Source organism: Eurosta solidaginis, chromosome 1, assembly GCF_040869045.1.
Source record: "Eurosta solidaginis isolate ZX-2024a chromosome 1, ASM4086904v1, whole genome shotgun sequence".
Lineage (NCBI taxonomy): Eukaryota > Metazoa > Arthropoda > Insecta > Diptera > Tephritidae > Eurosta > Eurosta solidaginis.
Window position 1 is genome coordinate 56,090,163 of NC_090319.1, and position 13,943 is coordinate 56,104,105.

At 41.0% G+C, this 13,943-nt stretch overlaps 2 protein-coding genes across 4 annotated transcripts in view; both read right to left on the reverse strand.

Moving 5' to 3' along the window:
- Csk (C-terminal Src kinase) overlaps positions 1–13,943 on the reverse strand; it is a 130,120-nt gene that overhangs the window by 83,291 nt on the left and 32,886 nt on the right. The gene's annotated exons all lie outside the window — the stretch shown is intronic.
- LOC137253780 (golgin subfamily A member 6-like protein 7) lies at positions 342–7,648 on the reverse strand. The gene is made up of 2 exons (XM_067791231.1): positions 5,041–7,648; positions 342–958 (listed from the first exon to the last, which is right to left on the reverse strand). The coding sequence occupies exon 1, from the start codon at positions 7,281–7,283 to the stop codon at positions 6,195–6,197; it is 1,089 nt and encodes a 362-aa protein (XP_067647332.1). The 5' UTR covers positions 7,284–7,648; the 3' UTR covers positions 342–958; positions 5,041–6,194.

Sequence of the window (13,943 nt, forward strand, 5' to 3'; positions counted from 1 at the left end):
AGTTGTGCAGTATTTATATTACATTCAGGTATTGGCGTAGATGCTACCAAATGGGGTTGTTTTGTGTAGCGTTCCTGTGTGGTTATACCTGCATTAGAATTGCTTTGTATGTACCTGTTTTTATGCCTTGGTGACTGGTGCGGTAGGTTGTGGCAGGTTGAAGTCAGTGGTCTTCGCCTTTTTGCTTTTGGTGTGCTCTTGTTGACCTTTCGCGTTTATTTTTGTGCGTTTTATGGCTACGAGTTTGTTCCCTGTACCTAGGAATTGGTTTTGCCGTTTGTAGATCAGCTTTAATGGTTCAAATATCTCGTCGGAGCTGGTACGAACATACATCCTATTTTATTTGTAGAGATAACTAAATCTGCAAAAAAAAAATTAAAAATAGATGTGCAAAGAATTCGCAATGGTTTTTTCTTTCGACTATTAGAGAATACTTGCGACTATAACATATGTAAAATTTAGCCCGGATGTCTGCGGATGTATGTAACTTTTTGTCTCTAAATTTAAAAATATAGAGAAAAAAAAGCTTTTCTTCTTAATAAAGGAATGTTAAATATATTGAAAATACTCTAATTGCGAAAGAATTACTATTAAAACATTTTACTTACCTTCGAGCTTAGAATCCATCAAAAAAATTATATAAAAGTGTTCACTTAAAATAAATATGAAGCTTAATATTCAACAAGAATTCTGCAAATTAATCAATGCATTTTACGGCCACTCCTACCTTCTTACTTCAATTACTCAATATAGTATATGAGCAAAAATATCAAAGAAAAACATAAATCCCGTTATTTTGTTTGTTTTCTTTCATTTCTCATTACACTTTTCTTGGGATAAGAACTTTGTTTTTGTCCAGCTAGCTTGTTCTACACGAAACACTGTGCGCCGGTGAGGGTTGTATAGCAGTACCAAATCTCCCTCCAAGAAACCTTCCGAATTATTGTTGTCATCGTACCTGCGTTTCAGTTCTACATCTTCCAAATAAACAAGCAGGCGGAGGATATTTTGTACACGCAGCTTGGCAAAATGTCCTTTGGCACTGGCAAAATTTACATGCGACTCAGGAAAAGAAGTCCCGAGGATAAAAATCCTAACACGCTGGAAGTGGGCGAAGTCGAAAAGGACCTCAGAAGCCTAAGGGAAAAAAGACAGGTGGAGGTCCCCGACGTCACCACGAACGTGCTAGAAGAGGACCAAACGCTAAATGGTGCTGTGACTCGCACAGAGGAACACACGGCACAACATTCACGAGGGGCTGAAGGGCGCCTCGAATACTCTAAACCAAAAGGGCAAGAGGAGGACGACGACGTCAAGACGAAGGTGCTGGAGGGGGACAAACAGCCCAATGGTGCTGCGAGTCCTACAGATAAACCTCCAACACAGTAAAGTGGCGTCGAGCGAACTCCTCCTAACCCTTAAGGAGGGTTCGTTTGACGTGGCGCTGATCCAGGAGCCGTGGCTCTCATCGGGAGGAAAGGTTTCTGGACTTAGCGCGCGCGGGTTTGGCGTTTACTACGCACAAACGGAAGGACGGGTGCGAGCTGTAGTAATGGTAAGGAAACAGCTGCATTCATATATGCTGCCTAATTACACCACCGAGGATCTCGTAGCGGTGGCCGTTGAGCAAAAGAATAAGCAGGCATTTATCCTGGCGTCCTGCTACATGGCCCATGCTGCGGAGGTTCCACCGATGGAGTGCAAAAGGCTAGTACAGGAGGAAGGGCGCAAAGGGCGGTTGGTCATAGGCGCAGATGCAAATGCGCACCACAATGCGTGGGGAGGAGCAGATACGAACGAGAGAGGCGAATCTCTATTTTGTTACATCCTGCAAACCAATTTGCAGATAGCCAACAGGGGAAATGTTCCTACATACATTGGTCCAACATCCAGCAATGTTCTGGATATTACATTGAGCTCCGAGCGTGATATATCAAGGTATGATTGGATGGTTCTCGATAGACCATCCTTCTCCGACCATGCGTATATAAGCTTCAGCATCCCACTAAAGAGGGTAGAGAAGGGAGGAACCTTTAGAAACCCTAGGGCAACGAATTGGACTAAATTCCAGAAACATGTAGAAACGAAACTGGGACAACCCAAAGAGGTTGCTAATGTAGAGGAACTGGAGGAGTCGAATGAATTCCTAACAAGGACGCTTATGACTGCGTATAACAAAGCTTGCCCTCTAAGAAGATTCAGAGGAAAAGCAAAGCCGCCATGGTGGAGCAATGAGCTGAGTCTTCTAAGAAGACAGGTAAAAGAAATGTTTAAACTCGCAAAGACCGCGGAAAGCGAAGCGTGTCGGGACGAGTACAGGGATCTACTGAGGATCTACAAGCGTGAAATTACCAGGGCGAAGAGAAACTCATGGAAAAGTTTCTGTACGGACATAGAGTGCTCCAGTGAAACAGCACGGTTGAAAAAAGTCCTACCAAAGGGAAACATAGTCCAGGGACTAATAAAGAAAGAGAACGGGGAATGGTCACGTGATAGTGAGGAATCCCTTGAGGTGCTTCTCGATACACATTTCCCATCGGGAGACGGTTTAGAAGAACCAGCAGACATCACTCACACTTCGATCACGGAGCTAGTGGTGCCGGGCTTGGTGACCGATACCAAGATCGAGTGGGCAGTGAAGACGTTTTCTAAGTTTAAATCGCCGGGCCCAGATGGTATATTCCCGGCCATGCTACAAGTCTCAAGTAGGGCGGTCGTGGAATGGCTTCAAATAATATTCGATGGGTGCATAAGACTGAATCATGTACCGCACTCTTGGAGAACTGCTCGTGTAGCTTTTCTACCAAAGGCGGGGAAGATCGGTCACGTGTATTCCAAAGACTATAGACCCATTAGCTTAACATCATTTCTGCTCAAAACCTTTGAGAGGCTGATAGATGTGTACATAAAGTCCAACGTGGATGAAAAGCTGCTCTCCACAACACAGCATGCGTACACCAAAGGCAAGTCGGTAGACACCGCATTGCATAGGGTGGTAATAAGCATAGAGAAATCCCTGGAATATAAGGAGTATGCTCTAGGAGTCTTCTTGGACATTGCCGGGGCTTTCAATAATGTTGCAAAATGGGCGATTATGGATGGTCTTAATTACATTAAAGTACATCCTGCCTTAATCAGATGGATCGGCTGCATGTTAAATTGCAGGAAGATTACATCACAATGGGGATTGTACGAGGCCACGAAATCAGTGGACAGGGGCACGCCGCAGGGAGGGGTGCTATCACCTCTGCTGTGGACACTGGTCATCAACCAACTGCTCAGGCAATTCGATGAGGGACCCGTAAAACTTACGGCTTACGCAGATGACGTTGCAATTGTCATAAGTGGAAAATGCCTTCCAACGATTAGTTCTTTGATGGATCGGGCGCTTCGGGATATTCATACCTGGGCATCTAATGTCGGGCTGAAAGTCAATGCGGAGAAGACGGATATGGTCTTGTTTACAAAGAGGTACAAGGTCCCAAATTGGACCAGGCCTAAGTTAGGAGCGGTGACCTTACAGGAGAAACCTTGCACAAAATATCTAGGAATCATCCTAGACAGTAAGCTGTCATGGAAGCTCAACGTGGAGGAGAGGGTCAAGAAGGCCTCAACGGCACTCTATGCATGTAAAAGAATGCTGGGGTGTACGTGGGGCCTATCGCCCTCTCTTTCTCATTGGGTTTTTACAGCGATTGTAAGCCCTATTCTATTTTATGGAGTTCTTGTTTGGTGGAAAGCCACACAAAAAACAACATACCTCAAAAAATTAGAGGGGGTATGCAGACTATCGATGCTTTGCATTACGGGAGCCCTGAAAACAACCCCGACGGCTGCACTGTATGCCATTCTGCACATTCCACCTGTAGACCTGGTAGCAAAGAACAAAGCGTTAACGACCGCAACCAGGCTCGATGCTTCGGGGCAGCTTGAGCGCCGACCATATGGCCATAGTAGTATAGCGTCCTCAGTCACAAGACGAACAGACTACATGATTCCCTACCTGCACTTTGAGGGAGATCTTAAGGCCACAATAGAGGTGGACGGTTGGCGCAAGGGTGCGCAAATGGCGGACGAGGCGATACATGTGTACACCGATGGTTCCAAAATAGTGGAAGGAGTAGGGTCTGCGGTATACTGCGCTGATCCGGAATTAAGCAGATCCTACAGGCTGCCGGATTACTGTAGCGTTTTCCAAGCGGAAATATTAGCCGTAACCAAAGCAGTAGAAACCCTGGAAGAGAATAGCTTAAGCTGCAACCGTGTTAACTTTTATATTGACAGTCAAGCAGCAATTAAGGCAATAATCTCGCATATTACAGCATCTAAATGCGTGTTAGAGTGTAAGCAGTCTCTGGAGAGAATCGGGACAGGGAGAAGCATACATCTATATTGGGTTCCAGGGCATATGGGAATAGATGGGAATGAAAAAGCGGACGAATTAGCTAAAAAGGGCGCATCCCTTGAAGCTTGCTCCGTAGACGTCCCAATTAGATTGGGCGAGATTAAGCGAAGGCGAGAGGTGCACATGATCGACCAAGCAGAAAAGGCGTGGGTTCAAGCGCGGGGCTGTAAAGTGTCGAAGATTATGTGTAGGTCTTACAACCTTAGACTAACACAGTTGCTTCTATCATTAAAAAGAGAGGACTGTAGACTCATGACGGGTATTCTGACTGGACACTGCCTTCTGGCGTCACATGCCTTTAAATTAGGCTTGGTCAGTGATAGCAGGTGTAGGAAGTGCGGGTTGGAGGAGGAAACGATCGAGCACGTGCTGTGCTCGTGCCCTGCACTTGCCAGGCTAAGACTCCAGCTATTAGGAGTGATACAGCTGTCAGATCTAGAAGCAGCAAGTGGCTTAAGTCCTAGGAAGCTTCTAGTATTTGCCAAGAGGACGGAGTTATTTTATAACATAGGTCCTGGTTTTTGATAGGGTTTTTCAGTTTGGTCGTTAAAACAAACTTCTGGTAACACTACGGACTCAATCAGTCTATGTGAGGTCCTCATGGACCGGCCAGTTCAACCTACCTACCTACCTACCTGCGTTTCATCTTACTACTCTTTATCCTGGATCGTTCCCTCGCACTCTGTTGTTTGACCAATGAAGAACTACTTCGCAGAGCTTGATCTTGACGGATTGACTTTGCACCATCAGTATCGTCTTGACGTTTCACAACAGTAGTGCGCGCTGGCTCGAAACCACCTTTGCATCTTTTCTGGAAAATTCTTTCAGCCGTTTTAGTGCGTCCATTAGGGTTTGTCAATGCCAGTGTTTCTCTCGCAGATATATTTGATTTTGCTTTGTTTGGCCTATTCGTTACATCAACCTTTACCTTTGACTTTCGTGGTCTTTGTCGACTCTGCTCCACCAGTACTCGATTACTGCTGAGCCATTTTTCCAAACTGAAGTTAAGTGGCACATCCTGGTTCTCATAACGCAACACCCTTCTCTGCATATGATGTCATGGTCAACTAAGAAGTCCACTCCCAATATGACTTCATCAACAATCTCCGCCACAATGAATTTGTGTAGAACCATGACCTTTCCAATTAATACCTCATATACCAATTCTCCTTGGACTTGGTTATAATCGCCAGTGACCGTACGCAACCTTGCTCCAGGTAATGGCTTTACTCTCCTATTGACCAAATCAGATCGAATCAAGGAATGAGATGCGCCCGTATCTACAGTCAGTACACGTTCTTTGCCATCGACATTTCCTTTGACGGTAAGACTGCTCGAGTTGCGAGATAGATATCACAGGACATTCAATAGCCGGGGCAAGTTTTCGTTCTTTACATCTGACTCGCTCTTGCTTATCTCCTCCAGCTTTACGTTTACGACCAGCAAAGTTGGAACTACCAGGACCAAGATCACAATGACGTGCAATGTGACCGGGCTTCCCGCATTTGAAGCATTTGATAACTCTCTCACTCCGCTTTTGCGATCCTTTCAGCGCCTCAAATATTGCGTCTACCCACTCTGTCCTTTCTACTTCCACACGGCGTGCTTTGAAAACTGGCTTACACAGAAGCGACGCTGTTTCCTCAATCAGAGCTTGTGAAACCGTTTCTGCGAATGTTGGCTCTGGGTTTGCGTATGTAGCTCGCTTTGTTTCGACGTCCCGTATGCCATTTTTAAAGCTCTGAATCTTTACCCTTTCAGTGTATTCCACGGGTGCGTCCGCATTCGCTTAATGTGCCAGCCTTTCAACATCCGACGCAAACTCTTGCAATGTTTCACCATGCCTCTGGAAGCGGTTCAGTAACTCCATTTGGTATATCTGTCTCCTATGCTCAGTTCCGTATCGTCTCTCTAGAGCGCCCATCAATGCTTCATAACAGTTTAGTTCGCCCTCTGGAATGGTTTGTAAAATCTCAGCTGCAGGCCCTTTCAATGCCATGAACAGTGCAGCAACTTTATCTCCAGCATTCCAGTTGTTCACTGTTGCGGTCTTCCCAAATTGTAGGTTAAAGACCTGGAAAGGAACAGAACCGTCAAAGGATGGTGTTTTTACCTTTGGATTACTCGTTGAAACTGCTGGGCGATTTAATTGCAACTCCTGTATACGATCTTTCAAAGCATCCATCTCGGCCTCCATTTTATCTTTTCGTTCACTAAAAGCCTCCAGCTGCGATGAGACTTTTGTTTCCTGTGCCTCCAGCTTCGTTGAGATACCCTCTTCCTGTGCTTCGAGTTGTAATGTTATGCGTGCCTCTTGCTCTTTTAATTGTTCTGCAATTTGTGACGTCATGTGTGTTTTCTGTTCATCCAATTGTACCTCAATCTTCGATGTGATGCGTGTTTCCTGCGATTCCAGTTGGGATGACATTTGTGACGACATTTCTGAAATGCGTGCCTCCTGTACTTCCAATTGTGATGCCATATATGTTTTCTGTTCTTCCAGTTGAGTTTCCATCTTGGATGTAATCTGTGTCGACATTTCTGACATTTGCGACGACATTGATGTTACTGTCGATGTTTGTGCAGATATTGCAGCCAAAATCATGTTCATGTCTGTGCTCGTAACTGTCTGCGATGTTTCGTTTTTCTCTTCAATTTTTGTTGTTGTCTCGTCCCCATCAGGATAAAAGACATACTCGTCCACATCAATTCCTTGCCACTCCATTACCTCTCGTAGACGTGCTTGAAGTTCGAACTTATTGCCGGTTGTATTCAATCCACGGTTCTCCAACTCCTTTTTCAGTTGCTGGATCCTCAATTCACTCAACTTTGCCATGTCCAAGTTGTATTCCCAATCTTCGGAATTTATACAATTCATCTTCTGACACCAATTGTAACGAATTTACTGCAAATCCTCTTATTGAATAAATAACTTCAATATTTAATAATGCAAAATGGCCTTTGTTCAAGTACTTTCAAAATAACACTTCTATTGCTCGACAGATAGCGTGCTTAATCGAAACTTATTGTAGCGCCTCTACTGTTGCTGCCTTTTATACTCTTTGATTTCCTCGTTGCATCTTCTAGGCGCTTCCAGAATTTACTTAGTTACTGCTATAAAATTATAACTACAGATGCACGTGTATAGCTTCTCATATGCGCGTGTATTAGTGAGCGACACTTCCACAATTATAATTGCATTCTTTTGGGAGCATCTCAGATAAGATATCTGCATGTGTTTGTGCGTTGCTTCTCCGATTGATTTATGGATGTGCATACAAGTCACTCTTAGCATCGGCTTACAGATGACAGTACCCCTTATTGTTGCTAATATTCGTAACAATATAGTCATGTCTATTCAGTATCCATAAAACAGAGACAACTTGTTTAAGATCTGTGCATTTGTGTGCTTTTTAACAGAAGGAGAAGGACAACGCGTTCTGAGATGCCAGTAAAGTATAAATAAATAACAATAGCAAGAAGCAACTGACGAACCGATGAATCGATTTCCGAGCAACTGAAGGTTGGTAAAATAGATGTTTGGAAAGTTCTAGGCGACGCTCAGGTAGATCGATTTTCAAGCAACCAATGGTTGGTGAAATTGATGATACGGACCTGTGTTTAAGAGAAGGAGGAGACAGTAACTAGGTTCCTCCATGCCTAAGCTACGGAGTCCGGATACACCAAAAAGCAGAGGGCGACCAAGGTCACTTACTGATCAAAAGTGGCGTGCCTAGTTTGAAAAGTTTGAACACACGCTTTTAGGCGCATTCTCATTCGCTTGCTGATTGCTGTTACAGTAGTGGTAACTATATGAATGTGTGGTGGTGATGCTACTGAACGCGGCATTACAATTTAAAGGCCCTATATGTAAATGTAGTAAAAGAAAAATTATATTTGAATTTAAATTGTCCTTTAATGAAAACAATGTACCTGCCTAGATTTTAAAAAAAGCATTTCAACTTAATAAAAAAAAATCTGAATTCAAATGCTTTGGGATAGTAAGCGGCATATGCATCACAATAGGCGACGTTACGCACCGTTGCTCAACTAAGTCAAGTCGCTTCAAAAGCAAGAACAAAAAAAAAAAAAAAAGAGTTAAAAAAAGAATAACAAATGTTTGTTAACAAATATCTACTGATATGCGATATTGTAGATGTAATTGAAGTAATCACTAGTCATAACTGGGTAAACAAGTAAGTCATAGTACAAAGAGATAAAAAAAATTGTAGGCGGCTTGGCTCGTCTTGTGAATATAATTGATGTATGTACACCAACAAAAATACAGTAAGACAACTTTGGCATCAAAAAGGATATAATTGTTGTTGTTGAAATCGATGACGAAGCCATCAACAAGCCATCAAAAGCCAATGAACTGCAAATAATTACATTCATACGTACATACATATATATATGAAAATATAAAAACATAATCTATAGTACACTCAAACAAACTTCCTAAAAATTCTTGAAAACGAAGAAAAAACGAATTGATTTTGTGCCATAAAAACGCTTCCCTTAATCTAGACAAGTGATTTTCTCATTAGATGTTTTTTCTTGGTCAAAACAATTGAATAAAAATCAAGTAGGGGTGTCCAAGTTCGGATGAAACCGAACATTATATACTCAGTATGAGTTTCATTCAATTGCACAGCTCATTAAAAAAAAACGAGTCACACCCGTGCGCATCTTGCGCAACCAATATAAAAGTCTTTTATCAAATATCAACAAAAATCAGCTGTTCTATCAATCAATTAAAATTTACAGCTTGCGCTGCCATCTAGCGTATGATAGCAACTGCCAGTAATGCAGTGCAAATAGATTTCTTTGTGTGCTCACAATCGTTTATTATTAACAAATTATTTTAATAAAATATAGCTAAACAAAAGCACTAAGACCAAAATTGCTCAAAGCTCGCTAATAGCCCGAATCTCCATCTTTACAACCAAAACTTTATAGAGAATAATAAGAGCGAAAAAGGGACCCGTACATAAAAACAGCAATTATAAGTAATATATATGTCTCCCATTTTTTTCTTAGAATAAAACTTGGTATGTGAAATATTGATACAAAATTATTTTTCGCTAAGATATAGCTTATTATTCTAGTCTACGACCCCTTTAAATATCCTTTATATATAAAAGTGGGCGTGGTATTTAACCGATACCGTCCATTTTTAAAACGCTTATAGTAGCTTCACTTGCATGTATGCTTGTTTGTAACTCTCTAGGCTAGGCGCGCAAAGGAGAGTTAGACCCATCCAGCGGCAATTATTTAAGACTCGCGACAGTGTTTAAATAAGTCGCTACAAAACGAGTTGTGCTATTAAGTGGTGTCAGGAACCGCTGTGCTACGGTGCTATCAACATCAAATATCTAAGTGGATTGTAGATACTAAAACTGCACCATATTTGCGTGTTTTTAGTTTTTTTAAACTATATTATTACGCGGCCACCGTGGTGTGATGGTAGCGTGCTCCGCCTATCACACCGTATGCCCTGGGTTCAACTCCCGGGCAAAGCAACATCAAAATTTTAGAAATAAGATTTTTCAATTAGAAGAAAATTTTTCTAAGCGGGGTCGCCCCTCGGCAGTGTCTGGCAAGCGCTCCGATTGTATTTCTGCCATGAAAAGCTCTCAGTGAAAACTCATCTGCCTTGCAGATGCCGTTCGGAGTCGGCATAAAACATGTAGGTCCCGTCCGGCCAATTTGTAGGGAAAAATCAAGAGGAGCACGACGCAAATTGGAAGAAAAGCTCGGCCTTAGATCTCTTCGGAGGTTATCGCGCCTTACATTTACATTTATTACTAGAAATATATAGGTGCACCGAATCTTTATACGATCCGGTGCCACGCCCATTTTTTAAAATTTGAAGTTCTTCCTATTTATTGTTATAAATCAACTTGGGGAAATGAAATACCATATAAAGCTCTTTTTCGCAAAGATCTAGCTTATTTCATTCATCCACGACCCTTTTAAAAATCTTTTATATAAAAGTGGGCGTGGTTCTTAACCGATCTCGTTATTTTTGCTTCGAAGCATTCTTTATAGTAAAGACAACCTCTATGTCGAATTTAAGCGATCAATTCTTGTATATTTGTATATTCGTATATTTTGTATGTTTTTATAGCCGAACGATCTCGGGAACGGCTCAACCGATTTAAATGAAATTTCGCACAGAGATAATGTATCACCTTCTAAGACTTTCTACCTAGGTGTTGCCACTCAAAATGTTTCACAAGGTTACAACCTATTCGAAATTAAAAAAAAATTATATGGGTATCAAACGAAAGGTATTTCACTCCGCATTACAATAGGGACACTTTTGAGTAGGGTTGCCATTTAGGGTTGGGGTAGTTAGACGAAACAGTACTCTACTTACTCATATTCTATTAAAGCTTTAAAGGAGAACATTAAAAATCTTCGTAAACAAATCTTACACATTCGCGTCACTTAATAAAGCTGTTGATAGAATAAACAATGAAATTATTGCGAAACTTCCCGGGGATTACAAAGACTACTATAGTCATGACTCTCTGAAAGACAAACATGAAGGAGCGCTTGAATTTACAACGGAATTTCTTAATGCCATCAATATTTCAGATTTGCCACCACACGAATTAAAGCTAAAAAAAATGCATTAATAATGTTGCTGCGTAACTTGGATGTGACCGAAGGTCTATGTAATGGAGTAAGACTTGTTGTGACAAGCCTCTGCACCAATATAATTAAAGCAAAAATAGTTACCGGCGAACAATCCGGAAAAGAAGTGCATATTCCTAGAATAACACTTGATTCGTCAAAAGGACAGCTCGGGTGTACTATGCAAAGACATTAATTTCCAAGAAGGCTAGCATTTGCAATGACTGTGCACAAAGCTCAGGGCCTAACTTTTGAGTTTGTTGGAGTGGACCTGAATTCAATAGTTTTTATGCATGGTATGCTATATATAGCTTTTTCAAGAGTGAAGCCACCAGCTAATTTAAAAGTACTGCTTCCAGAGGAAAACCGAAACTGTACACGGAACATGGTGTGGAAGGAAGCATTGATTAGAAATTTTGCTTTTGTAATGAATAAAACAACACAATATAGACAACAGTTTCACAGTTTCTTGATAAATAAAGTTAAAATCCAAAAATCCGTTCAATATATCGAACTCCAACCGCAAAATAGACCTAAATAACTTAGTTCTCAATTTCACTAATTGTCATAACAATCCCTTTTACTATAGGCTGGAATAACCCATTTCAAATTTTTCATTCCAGTTGATTTTGCGGTTAGTGTTTGATATGTTTTTGAAATCTATTTTTAAGGAAATCAAATATTGGTAAGTAAAAATATATAACATATGTACATATAAAAAAAGTAGAGTTCGATTAATGATGGCATGTAGAACAAAGTACGTTATGCGGCATACTCGAAGATTGCCAAGCAAAGCTCAGTCGCGCAGGTACTGATTAATAATATTCGTAAAATTGATTTTATAGCAAGTGAGCAATGCCACGCCTATTTTCAAACGATTACGCTCATTTTTAATACCAATCTATACTGGGGGCAGATAAGCCCGTATAATGAATTTGGTGAAGATATCTCAATATTTGCTAAAGCTATCGTATTAACGGACGGACAGACGAACGATACTGATGATTTTGATATATGGAAGTCTATATCTATCTCGATTGCTTCATAACTTTACAACCTACGTTATCCAATCAAAGTTAATATACTCTGTGTGCAAAGCACGCTGAGCCTTGGATTTCTAGTCGAGGCCAACAACTTTACATATAAATATTCAATCAAGTATTGGTGATTGAAAATAGAAGAAACAATTTTCCTCATATTAAAGAAAAGTTTTATACAAAAAAATGGAATTCTTTCTCATTATGTTGAAATGTTCATCAATTTAAATGAAAATTTTTTAGGAAATGTGTTTTTTCAGTGTAGCAATTGTGGTGATTGGGCACATAAAAATAAGCTAAATTTTTTATTGCGTAAAATTTTGCATCAAAGTAATTGTGCCATACGAGTGTAATTGCCACTTGTGCCCTCGCTTTATTGTTGGTGTCTTTTTTTCTTCTGTTCACTGTACGGAGTATGTCACAGATGCAATGGGGGCATTTCATACGAAATCACGCTTCATCTATTGTTTTTGTACCCTATTGAAAAGGTTTATTCGATTTACTTTAAAATTTTGTCCGACAGCAAGTTGGGAGATTTGAATTAAAAAAAAATTGTATACTCAGCTGAGTAGAGCTCACAGAGTATATTATTTTTGTTCGCATAACGGTACCCCGTAACGGCATAAACTAATCGAGATAGATATAGTTTTCTATATATCGAAATAATCTGGGCGAAAAAAGAAATTCATTTAGCCATGTCCGTCCGTCCATCTGTCCGTAAACACGATAACTTGAGTAAATTTTGAGGTATCTTAATGTAATTTGGTATGTAAGTTCCTGGGCACTCATCCCAGATCGTTATTTAAAATGAACGAAATCGAAACGAAATAACCACGCCCACTTTTTCGATATCAAAAATTTCGAAAAACCGAAAAAGTGCAATAATTCATTACCAAAGACGGATAAAGCGATGAAACTTGGTACGTGGGTTGACCTTATGACGCAGAATAGAAAATTAGTAAAACGTTGGGCGTGGCACCGCTCACTTTTAAAAGAAGGTAATTTAAAAGTTTTGCAAGCTGTAATTTGGCAGCTGTAATGTTCGGTTACATCCGAACTTAGCTTTCCTTACTTGTAAATGGAACCTGAGCCCATGATGGTGATAGGATCACACAAAATGAGGCATGTCTCAGAGAATGGCACAGGCGCGAAAGTTTGGGAAAGCGTTATAAAGCCATGATTAGCCTCCCAAATTTTAACAGGCATACTCACAGTTCACTGCAGACTAAAAAGTCACATGCACAAACTGTGTATATGGTCTAGTAGCCTCGTCGGCTGTATGAGAACACATCCTGCTTGAATGCGATGCTGTCGTGAGAAGAAGACTAAGAATCCTTGGATTGCTAAAATTAGAAAGTAGGCGCCTACACTCTCTAAAGCATAGCACCATTCTGGATTTCCTCAGGGAACTCGGTTGGGATGAGATGCTGTAAAGAGAATGAAGTCACAGTAGACCTGGGTCGGTGACCATAACTGTAGCAATTTGAATGTAATTTTTTGAGAAGCGGGAAATTCTACGCTTCCTTAAAAAATATATTGAAATTAATAGTTGCTCTCTTTTTATATATAAACAAGACCCCCTGAAGAAGATGCGGAAGAACCGAAACGCCTAGAAAGGAAAAGAAAAACTGAAAATTGTGCCTTATAATTATCGGTCGTAAAGCTGCAACACCGTGGTGTGATGGTAGCGTGCTCCGCCACCACACCGTATGCCCTGGGTTCACACCCCGGGCAAAGCAACATCAAAATTTTAGAAATAAGGTTTTTCAATTAGAAGACAATTTTTCTAAGCGGGGTCGCCCCTCGGCAGTGTTTGGCAAGCGCTCCGAGTGTATTTCTGCCATGAAAAGCTCTCAGTG